The following is a 21,079-nucleotide window of genomic DNA, read 5'->3' as shown; positions in this document are numbered from 1 at the left end:
ATATATATATATATATATATATATTATGCTTTATTTGTCTATCATTTATATTTAAAAAATTTTTCAAATTGAACATTTATTATAAGAATTTTAATGTTACAATTTTTAAGAATTATTCTTAAAAATAATTCTAATAATAAAGACAAAAGAAAGAAAATAATTTCTATGAAAGGATTAGCCAACCAATTGGGAGGTCTCGCAAAAGGAAGTTGACCCAGGTGCAACGCTTCTTCCTAATGAAGATCGAATCTCAGAGGATGCAATGAAAACAGTTTGCACCTTGTCATTTTGCCTTGACTCGCGTATTAAATTCAGCTCGCGCTACAGAATCGTTATGTTTCTCTACAGGGTGGTCCATGCTTGTCAAAGTATTAAAGATTTTTCCCGCTGTCCATCTCAAAGAAATCGTGTGAGCTTTTATTTGCATAATATATAAATGATGAAGATTGAGCAGAAAAAATTTTAACATAGAGAATAATAGAAATTTTATTGGAACAGTTTTTATTTTAAAGTGAAATTTTATTTTAAATAAATAATGAAATGAAAAATATAATGATGATTTATTCATTTATTTTTTATTAATTATAATCTGCGCAAAAGTAATTGTTATAAATTTAATTATTTGATTAGAGATATATAATAACAAAGTGGCATGTATTTCATAATTATCGATGTCCTTAATGTCATTTATATTTAAAAAAGTAAATTAATTAAAATAATTACTGATAATTAAAATTCTATTTTAATGTGTTATAAGCTTTTCTTTTGTTTTCATAAAATTTTCAATATTTTACACTATTTTCATAACAAATGGTGTTTGAATTTCATTATAAATAATACGTTTAAATTAAGTACATATTTATAATTTAACGCATACAATTAGATTTCAAATATCGCAGTTTCTACTACATGCATACTTAATGAAAGGCTAGAAATAATTTTATCGTGCAAAGGAAATGAAAAGATATCCTGGTAGAAATGTTAAAACTTTATAAAAATATCCAATTTGAAGATTATTAAATGAAAAGATATCTTGGTAGAAATGTTAAAACTTTATAAAAATATCCAATTTGAAGATTATTAAAAAAAATATTTAATCTTATGTATTTAAGTGCCGTGAAATTAATATAAAAATTATTTCTTATATTTATAATATCATTTCTTATATTTATAAAATAAATAGAGATAAAGAATATATTAAAATGTTTTGATTAAAAATTAGGAAGTTAAAAATAATAGATGATTTTATATTATAAATATTTCAAAATTTATTAGCTATTCATCATATCATAACTATTAATCATATACTTCATATAGAATATATGATTTAAAATTTTAATCAAAATAAAGACATATTTCCTAATAATAATAATATAATAATAATATAAATATATAATATATAAACATAATGAACAATATGATTTTTTCTAAAATATTTATTCTAAAATAACATTCTCTTATTGTTAATTTCTTAAAATTATAGAAAAAAAGAATATAGCCTTAAACATTTAAATAGAAAAAAAGATAAATTTATAAAATATATATAATAAATAATAAATTTTAAAATATAATATAAAATTTCTCATTACATATAAGAATTTTCTAATTCATTATAAATGAAATAAAAAACATATTTCTTAAATAATTTAAAAAAAAAATAAATAAAATCTCTGTTTATACACAATTAAAAAATATATTCCGAATAATTTTAATTTTCTTTTAGATGTTTGTATCAGTCTTATACTCATCATAATAGTAATATAAATTTGATGCATCAATATTTACATATTTATAATATTACATATGTGCCTAATCTTTGCATCTTCTTTGAATCTAATCTTCTTCGAAGATTTCTCCGTAAAGAATGCATCGTATCTATTGCTTGTCTGTTTTTTTTTTTTTTGTTTTGATTAAAAGAATTTTTAGCAGAACTCTTTTATTTGTAATAGTTATATTTTTTTATAAGAAATTTAATTTTTTAATTAGAAAATGTTAAAATTTCATTTTTATTTATTTTTCAAAAACAAAATACAAAATGCATTTTTTAAATGCATCATAGGCAAAGATGACAACAATTTAATAGTTAATAATAAATAATCTAAATTTAATAATAATCTAAATTTAAATCTAAAATAATTTATAATGTGTTGCGTTGCTTGTAAATAGATATTGCTAAATATGCTATAATATATTGCTATAATATGCTATAATATACTATAATATAATATATTATGATTCAAAAGTATAAATTCCGATGACCTGAAATCCATTTTGGATTATTTTGAGTTTAACTGATTAAATTTTTTAACTAACATTTTAACTGAAAAATATTTAATTTTATATGTTGTAACATAAATATTTGAAATCTTTTTTTGAAAAATATTCGAGAATAGTTGATTGATTTCATTTAATATTTTTATCACATTTCAATATTTTTTTATATAATTTAAAAAAAAATTAGCTAAATGTTTAAAAATCTTAAAATATATTGAATTATTAATATTAAAATCAATAAAACATTTAATAAACAAGCGTCGATATATTTGATGATCTCGATAATATTCAATATATCGAAGAAAATTGATTATTTAATTCGCTTAGCGTGCATACTATTATTAATTTTCAATTGTTTTTAGAAAAATATAAGTCATATCATTTATATTTCTATATCATGCAGTAATAAAGATATTAAAATGTTCGAGATATTCATCGGGGTTACCTATCTTTCGCTTATATATAATAAATATATAATCAATATTTATGTATAATCAATATTTTTCATGTTCTTTTTTGTTTAATTTTTAATTTAAATCTTTTAAATATAATTAACTGATTATTAATATTTTTAAGTTTAATTATATTGTAATTTGTTTTCTAAATATTTTATTATTTGCAATATTATATATAATTTAAATTTTTTTCTGTAGTTTTATTTATGTTTTAATTTATATTTATAATAGTACTAATAGATGTTAGTTTATAATAATACTAATAGTGAATATATTGAATACTCGATGATTTATTCATGAATTCAAAGAACTTCAAAAAAAAAGCAATAGTATACTTATAAATATATAAAAAAAATAATCTAACATGATATATTTGAAAAAATACTTTATAAAATGAATTCATAGCTCATTTTTTATTTTCATTTTAGAGAAAATTTTCAAAATCATAATAAAATGTTAATATTTATGTTCTTTTTGTTTTATATATATTTTTTAAATTTCAATTCAAGGAAAGTATATATTTTTTTTTAAATATATATAATTACTTTTAAATAATATACTTCTTTAAGAATAAAAATGATATTGACATATAAAATATGATCGATCCGAAATTTAAATGTCAAATTTTTAAGATCTTGTAGCGCAAAATATAGAGGCACATCACGATACATTTTAACTACTCACCCAGCAATATCCTGAACCCGTGTTTGCAATGCCGATTTTTCAAAAGGCTCCTCCGGGACCAAACTGCACAGCAATTGCATCAGACTGCTAGCTACGATTCCATTTCCGGTTGAATTACCGGATGCCTCCTGTATCTGGATCTGATCGTCAAGTTTTGCGAATATCTATGAACAAAATATTTTATTGTTTAATTTTATAATCAGATTATCTTATAAATAAACTTTTATTATAAATATATTAAAATTTATTATAAATAAACTTTTATTTTAAATAAAACCATTTTTATTTAAATTAAATAATTAAAAAAAAATTATTTATTTATTATTTATTATATTTATTATTAAAGATTAGAATGCAAATTCTTAATTTATCGTAACGTTATAACATATTGAAATAAAATCAATCGATTTTTATTTGTTAACAGATATTTTTCTTTAAATATCGACTCATGAACATTAATTGAAACAAAATTATATACACACAAGCAAGAATTAAAAAAAACATCTCTTGAATATTTGTTAATATATTTATTTTTTTCAAACATATTATTTATTTATATTTAAATATTTATTCTTTTCGTTTTATATATTTGTTTAAAATTCTTCAACATTTATATATATATGTATATTTTATATATATACATATATATATATATATATATGTAATGATATTATATATGTAATGAAATCAAAAGTAAACTAATACTTGTTTAGTTTTTAGGAAAATCAATCAAAAGTATCAAAATGATCAGCGTTAAGAAAGAAATATTCCATGTTCCATAAGCTAATTGATTGAAAAATATCTCCTTAAGTAGAATATTCGTCTAACTTATTCCTTTTAAGAGTTGATATCAGTTTTCTAAAAGGTTTGTCAAGCAATCATCGAAACTAACTCTGACGAAATCGTAATGTCTGACTTGGAGGAACCAGCTACCAGTCGGGTGATTGCATGTTTCCAAATGGCCGAAAGATTAGCGGATGTCTCGAGAAGGCGAATTCCAGGCATGTTGAGTCACTGATACCAGTCCATTGAAGTGGAAGATCAACGACACATACATATAGACGACATTTAAAATGTTAAATTAAAGGTAACGAGTCGGAAGGTAACGATAAGAATCCTGGAGAATATGGCCCCAAAACGGTTCAACTTCGACAAATTTGATAAGTCCTTCGAAGAACACTTAATGTTTCATGTTTCCCCGTATTCGTTTATGTTTTAGGATAAAAATTGTTGTGCAATCCACGAACCAATTACTTTTTAACGTTGAAATTCGTCGCTTGTTTACTTTGATTTAACGCGAATTATTCTCTTTTTCTCTTTATTTTATCTTTTCTTTTTTTATTTTTTTATTAATAAAAAATTATCAAGCATCAAGAAAAATATATCTAAAAATCGTGGATTTTTTTTGTGTTTCAGAAAGTTTTATTATTTTTCTGATGAGAAGATTACGGAAGAGAGAAGGATTTCCATTTTTATAAAAAAAAAAAGAGGACAAATTCCATGAGAAAAAAGCTTTTGTCAGGCCATTTAAATATACGAAGTAATATCTTTTGCATGAATTTTTTACCATATAAAGCTTTTCAGTTGCGTAATTGAAATGAAGTATAAATCGTGTTACATTAAAAAATCCGATTACAGAGTAGAAGTTTTAAAAACGCGTACAGAACATTTTTGCTGGTATAACGTTAAAAAAATAAAATTTGTATGATGAAAATATATACCTATATATATTCGCGTATAAAAAAAAATATATTTTTATATTATATCTTAATAATTTATATATTTGTTTTTTTTTTGTTTCATCTCATTTAGATTATAAAAATGAATTTTAAAATAATTTTTTTCTTCATTTGAAGCTAATTTTATTTATATTTTATTTTAAAAATTATAAAAAAAATATATAATACAAAAAAAATATGATTATTCTCAATTTTTATATTAAAAAGAGATAGATTAATGTATATGAAAAGGAAAGGAAAAAAATAAAAAAACATTTAATAATGAATAACAAATCTGAGGAATTCTAAAAAAGAAAAGAATTCTAAAAAAGAAACTGATTGAGAACAACAAATATCGATATTTTAATCGAAAAATTCAAAATATATTAAACTAAAAATTAAATAAAAACTCAATTTTAACAAAATATGATTGAATAAATGTTTTGAATTTTAAAATTGTTCTTTAAAAAATGGAAAATTTGACTTATCCGATTGCTCTTTCTTTTCATAATATAAATAAATTTATAAATTCCTTATAGAATCTAAATATATTGAAAAATCAAATAATTCAATATTATAATCAAATCCGCTTTGTTTATATATGATTCTTAGTTTATATATGACTTTTGTTTATATATGATTCTTCTTCTAGTTTAACTTAGATTAAAAGAAAAAATTTTTCTCATTTTTTTTTCTTTTTTTACGAGCATTTGGTCTAGTTCCAATAGAATTTATTTCTTGCCTTATTTCTTCGAGAAGAATTGGTGAAAAACTAACAAAAAGGGACAAAGCAGGGGAGAGTAGCGAACGACTCACAAATTGTAAATTTGTGCTTGCCCAACGGATGAGATTGAAAGACATTCGTGGACCCTACAAGACAATCAATCTCTATGTAATGAGTTAGACTGTGATTCTTTTTGGACTTTAATAATATAACAAACTTCTTTTTCCTAAAAAACTTCCAGTCAAAATGAAAAATTGATAGGAATATAGAGGATTGAAAATTGATATTTATTTCTTTATATAAAAATATTTAAGAATTTTAATTGTTTTATGTCGATGATATAATTTCAACAAAAAATATTTTCCGGTAGTTATAAAAAACAAAAAATATTACTGATTAATACATTGATCTAAAATTAAAAATTAATAAAAATAATACGACAAAAATATCTAAAGAAAAAATTAATCTAAATTTGTTCATTCTAAAATTTTATAAAATCATGAATATAATATCCGTAAGAATACTGTAAAAATTCTTCTTTAATATATTTTTTATCTTTTTTTTCTTCTTTTTATTTTTATTATGAAAAATTGTGTATTAATCGATCATATCTGTCTTAATAATAAAAGGAATAATTATGAAATTTGAGAGAAATCATCTTATTAAATATTTTTAGCTAAATGCCAGGCTTCTTTAAAATCTGTAAATAAAAATGTATAAATAAAAATGCTTTCTTATGTTCCAACTATAAACTCGAAAATATCGCGATCATTTTCGCGCGAATATGGATAAGGCCGGGAAAAGCTCACACGGCGCTGAAATATAAGGGACAGTTGAATTCTGAGACATGCGAAGAGGTCGTTGAAAAACTGTCGATAGAAGACGAGACAAAAGATTAGGCCGACTTCTCGAAAACGAAGCTTGATGGAAGCGGCAACAGAAGTACCCACGCACATTCTACATGGAATATACGCTCCTTTCACCATATAACCTGATTTCCCAGCCCGTCCGTACATATGCAGAGATGTGAGTGTGTGTGTATGTGCGTGGGTGACGTCACTAAAAGCTCTTTCGCCGCTAATGCATTTGCGGAGGGGGATTCCCGGGGGAAAAACAGGAGAAGGAAGGCGCCAGAGCCGTATCTATAAAGCGTGAAAAATCGATCCTGAAATCACGATGGTGAATTCGTAGACCGATTACGACGGATGATCGAGCGAAACGATTGACTTCGAACGTATGGCCGATCGTTCGGCCTTCCCAATCGGCAATCTAAGTAAAAACGAATCGATTGAACACATCTCGAAAATTGTTGAATGAAGCAATCATTGAGCAAGAAAAGAAATGCAAAATGAAGTATAAAAAAAAAAAACAAAAAAAAAAATAGATTGTATAGATATAAGAGAAAAAAAATTATAATATATATAAATAAAGAAAAATATAGAACAAAGAAAATATAGAAAGAAAAGATTTATTAATAAAAATAAAATAATTTTTTAAATTAGTTAAAAATTAAAAATTATTAATAAAAATTAATAAATTATTAATAGATTAATGTCATCGAGAAAAAAATATAAAATGTAAAAATCTAGTTTAATAAATAATTTATATCTAAATATTTAAATATATCATCCAAGTTTATTATTAAATAAATAATTATTCATATAATTAAATTGTTTTCTAAATTGCTTACAATTAATTAATTTGTTATTAATTATAGCAAATATAAATGGAAAGTAAAAAAAAAAAGTATTTGAAATATATACAGAAAACAATCTATTTCTATATAATTATATGTACACGTATATGCATATATTATAAAACCTTATATATATGGATATTATAAGTGACAAATATAAATTCTTAAATATATAAGTAAATTGTTTTATTACCGAGAACAAAATAAAAATCATTAAAATTAATAATTGTTTAAATATTGTAAAATATTATCATTAAAAACATTGTCAATAATTATATTAATTTTTATCTGATTTTTTATTTTTAAAATATTTTCAGAAAAACATTAAAATTATATAAAAATTAAAAATTTAATTTCAGTGAAAACATATATTTCAATTTTGATTTTCTATTTTCAATCTTATTCTTCCTTATACATCGTTTATTCATTAGAATTGAAAATTAATAATAATAATAAATAATATTTTTAAAAAATAATAATTAATATTTTTTTCTATTGATTAAAAGAATCGATAAAAGTCCAAAATTTTAATTCCTATACTTATGCATATTTCTGAAAGATAAATAAAAAAAAAAATTCGTATTTATTGTCAATTTTAATTTCATGAACATTATTTGCAACTTATTTTTTGATTTTTTTTTTTAAATCAAAATTGAAAAGAAATTTTATATTCTAAATAAAATTATTTTATTTCCTTCAAATCAGAATAAAACATAAAAATATAAATAATAGAAAATATTAAATTCTTTATTCTGTAAGTACTTTATTCTGTAAGTAATTTAATATATCTATAGCCAAAATTCTTTGATAGATTTTGATAAAATCGATCTATATTCAACACATAAACGATTCGCAATGTTAAATATTCCGAACTCTGAAGCGAAGAACGCGAACCTAACCAGACCCTAATACTCTTAATCCTTATTTTGACAAGTCGGACAGGACAGGCATGATGTCTTTGCCTTCGTTTATTTACCAACCTCAAAATGAGCACAAAAAACGAACATACCAAAAAAGAACTTACTATCTTTGCCGCATGGACTCCCGATTTATTTGACACTATTTGCGTGAGATCATTGATTATATAGGGTGTCTTGTAACTGATGATATAATTACCATCAGTGGTAGTGGATGATTTAAAATTAAATAAAAAAATAATAATAAAAAAAAAAAAATGAAAATGTAAATACAAATAAAAAATGCAACATTTTTCACTCAAAATCTTTCTTCAAAAAAATTGAATTTAAATATTAGTTATATTTAATATATATAAAGTTATATATTAGTTATATTAGTTTCGTTACATTTTTTATATAATTCAATTTAAAATATTTCAAATTCAAAAATTCCCTGTATTATTTTTTGTATTTTCAAATCATTTAATACATAATCATTTAATATAAACTTATTTATGAACATCAATATTTATGTAAAATATAAAATGATATTATTTTTAATTAAAATGTTAAAATAGAAGAAATTTTTAAAAAAATCATTTCTTACAAAAAAATAATGAAACTATATACAAATAGCTTTGTCTTAAAATAATATAAAATATAAATATAAAATATAATATAAAAAAAAATAAATAAATAAATAACTAAACAAGAAAAAGTATTGATATCCTTTAAAATATTTGCATTATTAATTATCTTGAAATTTATGAAAGTTTATAAAGCAATTCATTAAGAGTTAAAAAAATATATATGTATATATATCATTCTAACTGTTTTACGGATAGAAAAAAAATAAAAGCGTACTAAAAATTTCAAACAGTTATTTAAAAAAAAAATAGAAATAATAATGTTACAAAACAATAATGTTCAACATACCTCTAAATGCTGAAGTAAAAGATCCAAGATAATAAGGATTTTATTACTTGATAAAACTGCTTCAATGTTAGTGTCATTTTCATTGACACTCAATTTAAATACTCGGCATAGCGAAAGGATACTTCTAAACAAAAGTTTATATTTGGAAGATAAGAATGAATAAAATAAATTTATATAAATACAAAATCTTAATTTGAATGAATATAATTTTATGATATATAAATATTAAAGTAAATATTATATATTAAATTATTTAAAATAAATGTTTTTAAACAACATTTAGGAAAAATCATTCAATAGCAACCAACTTAGAATAAAAATCAATGCTAGTTTTCATTTGTTTCATTAATAATATTTTTAAATATAACATAATATATTATATTCATTTGTTATTATAAAAAAAGTGTTGATGAGAAAAATGAAAACTATTATTATTTGATATTATCAATAAGTTAATTGGATCTTCTCTACAATCTTTTTTATAACTTTTGTAAATTGCTTTATATTAATTATACTTTATATTAATTATAATTAATATAATTATATATATATATTTAATATATCTGATTTTTTAATCTTCAATAATCATTATTTATAGATTTTAATATACTAAATCAAAATCATTTTTTCCAAAATTCATAATTTTTGTTTAAAATCAATTTTAAAAAAGATTGCAATTTTTCAACTTTTAGTAATAATTGATCAAATAATAATCAAAATTTAAAGAATATTTAAAATATATTTATTTTTGCTAATATTTTTTAATTTATTTAAAAAGCTAAGATTTCTACAGAAAATTTAACTACAATAAATCAAATTTTTTTTGCTAAGGAAAGTATCAAGGAAAATTAGAAAATTATTTTTGTTTTTAATACAAAACCGATATAGTTTGGCAAAATATGCAATAATAGTTATGCTATACCTATAGCATAATTGATTTCAGTACATGGCAAGTGAGACGACGACCATCATTAATAATTTGATTATTATTGTTGTTGTCACATATTTTGTTTAACTATTTCGTTCTTAAATCAAAAATAAAAATAATTTTATAGTTTTTGTTTATTGTTTGTTTAATGCTTTCCTTAGCAAAAAGATTTGTTCTATAAATTAAATATTTTAAATAATGAGTTAAATAAATTGAAAAATATTAGTATTTTCAATATTCTCTTAATATCTCAATTATCTATTTAGATGTTATAATAATTTATATTATTTTATTTTTTTATTCGAGAGAATCTAAATTATTACTATAAAATAGATATTTTCTAAGTTTAAAATTGTTATCTTCTTTAAAATTTATTTTTTTTTTGAGGACAAATAATTTACAGATTTGTATTCAATATTAAAATCTATAAAAAATATATATCATAGATTAGAAAATCGAAAAAAAAAATTAAAATTTGTCGAATAATGTTATTCTATTATTCATAATTGAATATTTTAACACAAAATAAATTAGAATTTTCTAATTAATCAAAATATAATTTCTAACAATATGAATATTGATATTTAATTGAAAATATAAAATCAATATTCGACTTTAATATATAAATACATAAAACTAAAATATTAAACAATTAAAAATGTAAATATATTTAAATTCATTCTTATTCTGTATTATATTATAAAACTCAATATTATTTTTAATTACTAATTTTAAATATTAATTAATAAAATATGAAAATTTCGAAAATAATTATTATACTTACTTATTTGGTAAATTATGAGAAGTATTCTGTACTTGCAGTCCCAAATTCAACAAATTAGTCAAAATATCAAATCCATTTAATATTCGAAATATATTTTGATCAAATGCACACTGAAACATTATAAACATTTACATTAAAATATTTAAAAATGTTATAAATGTTTTATAAATATTTTAAAATATTTATCACATTTAATAAATTTAAAAAAATATATATAATTTTCTTTAGAATAATATATATTAATATTACCGATTTTGAAAAAGCTCTTGTTATTTCACCTAAACAACGTTCTAAAGCAGCAATAGCAACACTTGACCAAGCAGTTTTAGAATGATTGTTATATAGTCGATCCAATTCTTTTAAATTTCGACGAAACTTTGCTTTATTAGTTGATTCAATAGATTGATTTACATCTGTTTTATAATTATCTTCCCATTCTTTACCACGTAATGACATTCGTTGTTTCATTTTTCTACATCGACGTTTTAATGCTTTTTGTTTTTCTTTTGAAGCTTTAATTTCATTAGCATTATTATTTTCAATGACTGAAATTGGAACATCACGAATTTGAGATATATTAAATCGTTGTAATTCATCTCGTGATGGTTCACGACCATCATGTGTATTTCGTACTGCTTCAAGATGTATTTTTCCTTTTAAATGACTTAATAAATATACTTCATTTGGTATCTATAAAAAAATATAATAAACGTAAATATTGTACAAATTTTATAGCAAATTTATTTAAGCAATAAATAAACTTATATATAATAATAATAATATTAATAATAATATAAAATAATAATAAATTGAAACTTACAAGTGTTCCACATAAAGAACATTGCTTTTGAGCAGGATATGATTTTAATGTAGGTGGAACTTCTTCTGATCTTAGAATTGATGATTCAACTGCTCTTTGTCGAATATGTTCTATATTTTCAACGTGTCTTCTAGCTGATTCTTGCTGTTTTTGAGCTATTTTCTTCTGTAATTCTTCTTGATTTGCTAACTGTGCTGCATGAAGCGCTGATAAGCGTTCTTCTCTATCTCTGGCTTTTTCTCTTGCTAATTCCTAATAAATTATTTTCAATTTAATATTATATTAATTTATTAATCATTTGTATTATATCATTATAATCATTATAATCATTTATATAAATACCTGACGTTCTTTTTCTCTTTCTAATTGCATTTTACCAACTCTTTCATCGCGTTCACGACGTGCTTGTTTCATTTTTTGAATACGCAATTGTCGTTCTGCTTCCAAAGCCCGTCTACGTTCTTCAGCTGCAGCTTCTTTAGCTGCTTTTTCTTCTTGTCGGCGTTGGCGCTCTTCTTGAATTCCCTAGAAAACAATAAATTTAGAAAGATTTATAATTTTTATTATTAAAAATGTATAAATACTCATAGTTACTTGTAATCTTTCTTCTTGTTCTTGACATAATGCCATAAAATCATGTCTCTTATTTTGTGCTTCAAGTTCATTAATAAATGCAATTTCCTTTAATTTAGAATCTTCATCATGAGCTTTTCGAACTATTTCCAATAAATGTTGTGTTCTATTTTCTTCTGCTTTTTTTAATTTCATTTCCATTCTGATTCTCTTATCTTCTATTAATTGGTTTTTTGCACTTTTAACATCTTTTACTTTATTTAATAATTCTCGCAATCTTTGCGATTTTTCCATTAATAATTTCTGACGTTTATGTTGTGCACAAGCTTGTTTTGCTTGATATCTTCGTAATGTCTCAGGTAATGATCTTTTTCGTGATGGAGATGATAATTTCTGATGTAATTCTAAAGCTCTACCAGGATGACGAGCAACTAATGCACGTAACTGAGCAAGTGTATCTACGCATTCTGCCCAAGACATTCCTTCTAACATATTTTCATACCTATAAAAAATTCTTTTAAATTTAATATTATAAAAATAAAAAATAAATTAATAAAAAAGCTACTCACCTATCCTCTAAACTAACATCATCTGGCATTGTATTAGGAGATGTTCTTTGTTCATCTTCTGTTTCAAGTATCATTTCACCATCTGTTTCATCAGTTTCAGTATCAACATCAGTTTCGGTACACTCTAATTCTAAAATTTGTCTATGTAAAGAAGCTTCTTCATCCGATAATTGTTGTGATCGTTGCGAATCGGCTTCTTCAGTTTTTCTTTCTTCTTCTAAAATTATTCTCTCTCTTTCTGCTTGAGCAGTCATAAATTGTTGTATACGTTTTTCAAGTAATTCTGCATCACTTTTAAAAATAGCTGCAATCATTGATGTAGAATTTATTTCGTTTAAATTAACAGTATTCTTGAAAACTTCTTCTACCTTATCTTTAATGGTAAGGTTTACAACTGATTCGCCTTTGACTTTTTGTACCTCGTTACATATATTTTTTCCTTCTTTTTCTACAATACATTTTTTTTTCTGTTTGTTATTTCTATCTGGAGTTAAACAATTTTTTTTATTCTTTTCAGAAGGACTTTCAATTGATAATGCTGGTAATGATGTTGCAGTACTTGGTTTATGAAATCTTGTAGACATATTCAAATTATGTGTACTACCTCTCCTACAACGACTACGAACTGTTTGCCAACCATCAGTTTCTTCTTTTGTTTTAATATATGTTTGTTTTGTTAATACTTCTACTGAACCATTTATATCTCTATTCTGATCTTTTTTTAATGAACTTTGTTCTGAAATCTAATAAACATTTATAATTATATATTATTTATTCAAATTAGTATTGATTACATCAAAAAAAAAATTATACCTTATTGTCAATTGACTGAAATCGTTGTCTAATTATTACAGATGTGCCAGGTCTTATTTTATTTGAAATTAATGTATTTTTATCACTTAATGTTGTTTTACTTCTAATAAATTTTGGAGTTTCTGAAAGATTTGATTGCTTTTGCTTAACTTTCATTTGTGACACAGTAGAATATGCTGGTTTATTTGTATTAATTGAACTTTTAATTGGATTATTGGAAGATGTATTAGATGTAGATTTTATTATTTTATTATTTGTATTATCATTAACATTTAATTGTCTTTTTAATTTTTGGCTAATTTTATTGGAAATTTTTGTATTATTTTGTATATTTTTATTTACTGTAATATTACTATTTTCTTTTGTCACATTATTAGATTCTGTAATTTTATTTTCCATTACATTTTCTATATCAATACTTTTTCCTGTACTTTGTCTTTTAACTTTAGCATTGATTTCATTTTTTCCTAGTCCTAAGTCATTTTTTGGACCTAATGGTTTTATTTGAAAATTATTTTGAGAATTCAATTTATTTTCTATATTATTAGATTTAGAAAATTCTTTTTCTGTTGATGTACAAGTAATCAATTGTATATTCTTATCAATAGAAACTATTTGCTCATTCTTCTCAATTATTACATCAGAATCCGTTACTTTGATGGTAGTATAATGCATTCCAGTTTTAACTGTTTTTGATGCACCTTTATCCAATTTCCCTTTTATGTTACGAGATGAACTTTCATTTGCTTTTTGGTCTGCAATAATACTATTATTGGTTTTAGCAGCTGTGTGTTTTACAAAAGTTTTATTTATTTTTATTGAAGTTAATTTATCTTTATTTAATGACTTAATCGTTCCTTTATCAGTTGCATTTTTATATTTTTCATTCATTATATTATTCTTAGAAATATTACTTTTATTATCTTTTATCAATTTATGCACAGATTCTCCTTTTACATTACAATTTACATGATTTATTTTACTGTCTACAGTAACAGATTTACTCTCTGAAATAATCTGATCAATAGGACTTCTACAAAGTGATTCAGTAGGACTCATTCTTTGCAAAGGACTATTGGATTTTGGAATCATTGTTGAGTTCCAGATTCGACAAGGAGAAGTTTTTCTAACTTCCCAAGCTAAAGGAGTACGTCTTAAAGGAGGAGGTGAATTTTCATAAGCCCATTTAACTTTAAACCATTCAATTAAATTATGAAAATCTCTGGTATAATTCTCTAAAACTAATATTACTTCTTTGCATTCAGAAATATTTTCATCTTCTTCGCATGTTTGATAAATACCATCTACTGCTCTTTGCAAATTACCGAATAAAAATGCCCAATATCTTGCCTGTAATTCTAATATAAAAAAAAGGAAAATAATTTAAAATTTATGAATTTGAAATTTTTAAAAAATAATAGTAATAAAGATATTATAAATGCAAATATTTATTTAAAAAAAGTAATATTTTGTTAAAAGTAAATATATAAGTTATTAAATTTTTGATTTTATGAATTTTAATTTACCAGATTTTTTATCTCGACCTGTGGAAGCCGATCTTACTCTAGTTGTTGGTTTCATAGATCTTTTAGAAGTATTTGCTTGTGATATTCTTGGAACACTAGGAGGTTTTTTAGTGATCTTCTCAGTATTATTTGTTCCAACTGGTACATTAAAAGCTATCAAATTTCTAGCTGCCCGACCTTCTTCTTGTATAAGTAATCTTACATCAGCCATTTTTAATTAAATTCTATAAGAAAATTATAATTAAATATTATTTACTCAATTACAGATATATATTTAAACATAGTTTATATGCATCAAAGTAAAAATAAAAAAACAGATTAAAGATAAAAAAACAGAAAAAAATTTTAAATATTAAATTTTAATAATTCATTGATTTCATTAGGAATATTACAAATATATATTTTTCATATTAAATAAAAAATTTAAATGATAATAATTTAAAAAAAAAATTTTATATACAAAATTTTAACTGTTTTATAATAAACTGAGAATTTTATATTTTATTGTAATTTAAGGTTATATTATTATCATACATTCACATTTTAGATATCACAAAGAAACAAATAATTATTATCATATATAAATAACTAAATAACTAAATATATTAATAATGTTATCAATATTAATTTATTTATGATACAATCAATAAATATATTTGTATTTTCATAATCTATATACTATATATACTGCGTAAGTATCATAATGATCATCATAATGATGTTTATATTTTTAATTCACAACTTACCTTTGTTATAATTACAAATTACAATTACAAATTATCAAAGAACGGTTGAAAACGGTACAAATTGTTTTCAAATAATAAGAACTCCGAATTGACATTTCAATAATGATACAAGACATTTTATGATAAATATCGTCTAAGTTTCGCGGCAGTTTGTTGGTTGCACTGATATTGCTGCATTAAACACTGCAATCGCGTTATTGAGTTATAAATATACTGATTAAAATAATATCATATTGCATTAATACTGTAAGATTTTAAATTATTTTTCATTTTATTAATTATATATTTTAACAATCCAACCAAGAAAGTATATGTATTTTATTTATTTATATATTTAGTATCTTATACATTTATACTTTATATTTATAACGTATCTAAATTGAATTTTTAAACATATTTTATTATAATTTTTATTATAATTTTAGCTTTATATTTTTTTAAATAATATTATTACAATATAATTTATTAACTATAATAAAAATATAATAAAAATATTGTCTTATTTTGAGAATAATATAATATCTAGATAATAATTTTTTGATTTACTAGCAATATATCAAATCAATAAAAATTATAATTTAAAAAGAATAAATTTTATTAATTGATATTTTAAGAGAAATAGTAAAATACAATTAGAAAAATATTTTTTTTTCAAAGAATTCTTATTAGTTATAGTTATCTTAGAAATTGAAGTAAAAACTACGATGAGAATAAAATTATCTAAATTTATAATAAAAAAAAAGCTTATAAATGTATATGAATTATTTAACTTTAAGAATTATTTTTTACGTTGACAATAAAAATTATATATTTAGAGATTGTTAAATTGGTTTACGCAGTGAATTCGTATACAGCGCCATCAACGCGTGATAAGATGAATCGCGAGAAGCGGTTGCGAGGACTGTAACTCACATTTACGTGTGGAAATTTAATTAACACTACGTTACAGTATCTCTTTGGGGTTGCAACATAGATCCCAAGCAGATTTTTGAAATCGGCTTTAAAGCCGATTATCACGAAACACGAAAGTGCTACGAAAATAAGATTAAAAATCGATTTCGAGGTTTCTAGAAGAAAAGGCTACCATAGAGGCGGACAATCTGCCACACTTTGCGGGGTGACGCGGGGATATTTTCAGATAATCGTACGTATTTTACTGATATATGTAAATCACTCTTATTTCAAACTTTTTTATATAAATGAGAAACTTTGTATACTTTAGTTTTACATGATACGTGACTTCGTGCATGAATTCTTTGTTTACGCATATGCAGTAATGCTGCTTTCAACAGCTTTGGAGGTTGGCAGAAATATTTCGGCAAAAATTAAAATATTATTCTATTATTTGTTTTCTTAATAATTTATTTGGTTTCATTATTAATCATCATATTAATCATTACACATACAATAAATCATTCATTTAATTGTATATAATAATATAAAGATTATTTCATTATATTTAGCGTGACAAACTGTCAATTTACAGTAAATGAACTTTAATTATTAGAATTATTAGAATTACGAGATACTTATATAATTTAAATTTTTGAAACTTAATTTTTATTTGTAATGTATATGATATTTACAGAAATAAAAAAAATTCTTTGATAACCTAAATTTTCTTATGTTAATCATGTTTAAACTATAATATTATATTTATAAATATTATATATTTTTCAATGTGTTTAACTAAAAATATCAATATATTTATTTGTTTTTACATTTTTATATTTATAATAATTTTATATAGGTTTTATAATCATTATTTTAATATGTTTATGCTTTATTTATATTTATATCTATATGAATTAAAATATAAAATAATTTTAATATACATTTAATTAAGTAAAACATATTAAAAATTATATTATTAGTTTACTTGTACATCTGTATTAATGTTATTAATTGTTTATTATAATTTTATTTATATTTTTATAATAACTTATTAGTAATTATTGCGTTATTTATAAGATATAATATTTATATAAGTTACAAAATTATGTTATTTAAGTATAAGTTTACAAAGTTTTTCAACATTGATAAGATAATTATGTTTCTAGTTTGAATATATTATTAATCAGGGGACAAATAAGAAGATGCATAAGAATTTCTTTTAGAGATATTTCATCAAACATGGCTGCGCTACCAAGGAGAATTATCAAAGAAACACAAAGATTAATGCAAGAACCAGTTCCTGGTATCAGTGCTGTGCCAGATGATACAAATGCTAGGTATTTTCATGTAATTGTAACTGGACCTGAAGATTCGCCATTTGAAGGTGGACTTTTTAAACTTGAATTGTTCCTACCAGAAGACTATCCAATGTCTGCTCCTAAAGTTAGATTCATTACAAAAATTTATCATCCAAATATAGACAGGTAATGTTGTAATTATTGTTTTTAAAAAATTAAGTTTCTTAAAAACAAAAAAATAAATCAATTAAATTGAATTCTGTATTAATGTAAATATTTTAGTTATTATTAACTTGTAATATTAATTTCTAAACTATATTATCTTATATAATATGTGAAATAAGATAAATAAGATTGAAACTAGAAAAAATTTTTTTATATATTTTTTATATATTTACATTAAAATTTCAAAATTATTTATATTTGCTATATAGATTGGGCAGGATTTGCTTGGATATCCTTAAAGACAAATGGAGTCCTGCTCTTCAAATCAGAACAGTTTTACTATCAATACAAGCACTTCTAAGTGCACCAAATCCAGATGATCCTTTGGCAAATGATGTAGCTGAACTTTGGAAAGTAAATGAAAGCGAAGCAATACGTAATGCCAAAGAATGGACTCGGAGATATGCTATGGACAACTGATCTTAGATCATCCATGATGCAAAGTGATGTTACCCCTTTCTTTCCGAGTTTACCGATCACTTTACTCGCACCAGCTGCGTACCCTGCACCTGTGTCCACAATTTTGCTATAAAAATAATAAAAGTTTTGTAAGAGTAAACAGAATGAAACTGTATTTTCTATATTGCGGGGAATACAAAGATGTCGTGTTTAGATTTCTTCAACGGTTTGTGAAGCAGATTTGTCAAGAATCTTCTAACATTGAACAACATCAATCGTAAGAAGATTCCTATTTCAAAAGAAAAAGGTATAATTTTAATGGATTACTAGTTTTTACTTAAAAATATACCTTTGTAGTAAAAATAAGTGAATGTAGTATGTTGCGTCAACATTTTTTTAAAATATTACAGAATGGCTTGTGCAATCAGTAATTTATAGCCTTTATTTTGGTACCTTTAATGTATCCCTGAAAAAAAGCAGTTCTAGGTCGCTCATTATATTATACTAATATTACATTTTTCTGTATTTTACGGAATGTTTTCGAATTGGTAATACAAGATGGAAATGAATCTACATGAAAAAATAAATTGAAAATATGGAATAAAATTTCTTTGTATGGAGCTTTATTTTCAAATAAATTGATGTTAAAAATTTATGTAAATATACGTAACTTATGTCTAATGAAAGATATATCGATTAAAAGATATTATTGTATTCCTTTTGTTATTTGAATTTATTAAATTAAATAATTAAAAGAAAAAACATTGAAATACAATTATTTTTTAATCAAAATTTTTTATGAATGTAAAAATTTTCATTTTTGTTAACATATGATATTAAGCTATCGTATATGTTAAATTGTTTTGATATTTTTATCATGCAGCATCTTTATTCATTATTTCATTTATAATATATTCAAATATAAAAGAATTCGATATATGATTTTATTTATCTTTAAATTTAAATATTTTCAGTATAAGCTCTGTATAAAAAAATGTTATTCTAAATTTTTGAATTATTTTTTCATTTCGATTTATCCTCTTTCGATTTGTACCACCATATATAATATATCGGAAATACTCTGTATTATGTCTACTAACTGGTTGTCTGATAAGCTTAATGTATTTATCATTTCGAGTGTACGACGTTGGATGAAAGATATTATGAATTAGAGATCGACATGGCATTTATTTATGTATTAACTATGAATTAACTAGTTCATATATGTATGTGTATATATATATATATATATTATAATATAATATACATATATATATGTAATAAGCGTACAAACGTATTGAAGTTATCCATGAATGCGAAGTTCCATTTTTGAAGTATATAACTATAACTATTGTAATAATTATCTATTGCAGATTTTTATTTATCAGTATAATGTAAGACAAAATGTTTTGAATATTCATAAAAACTTCTCATGATTTGACTTGAAAATTCTTAATTGACAAGATATTTTGATATTCACATTTCGATTCATATTATTATTATTCAAAACGAAAATATAATTTCGAATAAAAGTTAAATGATTTCGAAGTAATATTATTGATGATTATTAATTTTTTTTGCAAATAGATATGTACTCTATAAAGGTCAACTTTCTTTTTTAAATGGAATATTATGTTTTTTGTTGCATTAATAAATGCAACTTATAATATAAAAAATTACTCTAATAATAAATCTCTTATAATAAAAAAAAAGATTGTTAGTTTTGAAAATATTTTATTTTAAAATTTATCATAGTATAAATATAAGTTTCTTACTTAAAAAGTAAAAGTATTAATTAATTTTATATTTAAAAAAATTAAAAATACTTATAATAATTTTTTAAAATATATAATATACTTCTTTCATAATACTTCTTTTATTAAAGAATATCAAAAATTAAAAAATATATGATTTTTGATGATGATTTAGAAAAATGAAATTGTTTTTTATAGAATTTTTATCTGTTCATCTACAATAAAATTACCATATATCTCTCAAAATCACTTAACTTTTATATGAAATATTTCTTGTTACAAATAATAATAATGATGTAAATCAAAATAATAATATCAAATGAGATATCCTATATATAAACATCATCTTTCCTATGATTATGTTAAT

At 22.1% G+C, this 21,079-nt stretch overlaps 2 protein-coding genes across 3 annotated transcripts in view; one reads left to right on the top strand and one right to left on the bottom strand.

Moving 5' to 3' along the window:
* The window catches only part of LOC122719026 (S phase cyclin A-associated protein in the endoplasmic reticulum), a 41,297-nt gene extending 25,034 nt beyond the window's left edge, over nucleotides 1-16,263 (bottom strand). The window contains exons 1-11 of the mRNA XM_043944527.1: nucleotides 16,143-16,263; nucleotides 15,397-15,620; nucleotides 13,871-15,228; nucleotides 13,058-13,800; nucleotides 12,510-12,990; nucleotides 12,258-12,440; nucleotides 11,916-12,167; nucleotides 11,345-11,785; nucleotides 11,096-11,205; nucleotides 9,384-9,507; nucleotides 3,414-3,577 (exon numbers count right to left, since the gene is read on the bottom strand). Of these exons, the coding sequence (XP_043800462.1) occupies nucleotides 3,414-3,577; nucleotides 9,384-9,507; nucleotides 11,096-11,205; nucleotides 11,345-11,785; nucleotides 11,916-12,167; nucleotides 12,258-12,440; nucleotides 12,510-12,990; nucleotides 13,058-13,800; nucleotides 13,871-15,228; nucleotides 15,397-15,607 (4,067 nt within the window). The 5' untranslated portion in view covers nucleotides 15,608-15,620; nucleotides 16,143-16,263. The remainder of the gene's footprint in view (nucleotides 1-3,413; nucleotides 3,578-9,383; nucleotides 9,508-11,095; nucleotides 11,206-11,344; nucleotides 11,786-11,915; nucleotides 12,168-12,257; nucleotides 12,441-12,509; nucleotides 12,991-13,057; nucleotides 13,801-13,870; nucleotides 15,229-15,396; nucleotides 15,621-16,142) is intronic.
* A 750-nt stretch (nucleotides 16,264-17,013) lies between these two features.
* On the top strand, nucleotides 17,014-20,411 carry LOC122719034 (ubiquitin-conjugating enzyme E2 N). Of its 2 annotated transcripts, none has more exons than XM_043944550.1 (3): nucleotides 17,014-17,286; nucleotides 18,224-18,520; nucleotides 18,769-20,411. In XM_043944550.1, the coding sequence occupies exons 2-3, from the start codon at nucleotides 18,276-18,278 to the stop codon at nucleotides 18,977-18,979; spliced, it is 456 nt and encodes a 151-aa protein (XP_043800485.1). In that variant the 5' UTR covers nucleotides 17,014-17,286; nucleotides 18,224-18,275; the 3' UTR covers nucleotides 18,980-20,411. The 2 variants fall into 2 exon arrangements, with proteins under 2 accessions (XP_043800485.1, XP_043800484.1); XM_043944549.1 differs by having other exon boundaries at nucleotides 17,015-17,286; nucleotides 18,260-18,520.
* Nucleotides 20,412-21,079: the final 668 nt, after the last annotated feature.

The sequence above is a fragment of the Apis laboriosa genome, unplaced genomic scaffold (assembly GCF_014066325.1).
Source record: "Apis laboriosa isolate Shangri-la unplaced genomic scaffold, ASM1406632v1 scaffold69_cov144, whole genome shotgun sequence".
NCBI classification, from domain to species: Eukaryota; Metazoa; Arthropoda; class Insecta; order Hymenoptera; family Apidae; genus Apis; species Apis laboriosa.
Note: the sequence above shows the minus strand (reverse complement) of the source record. Positions and strands in the feature narration are given on the sequence as shown.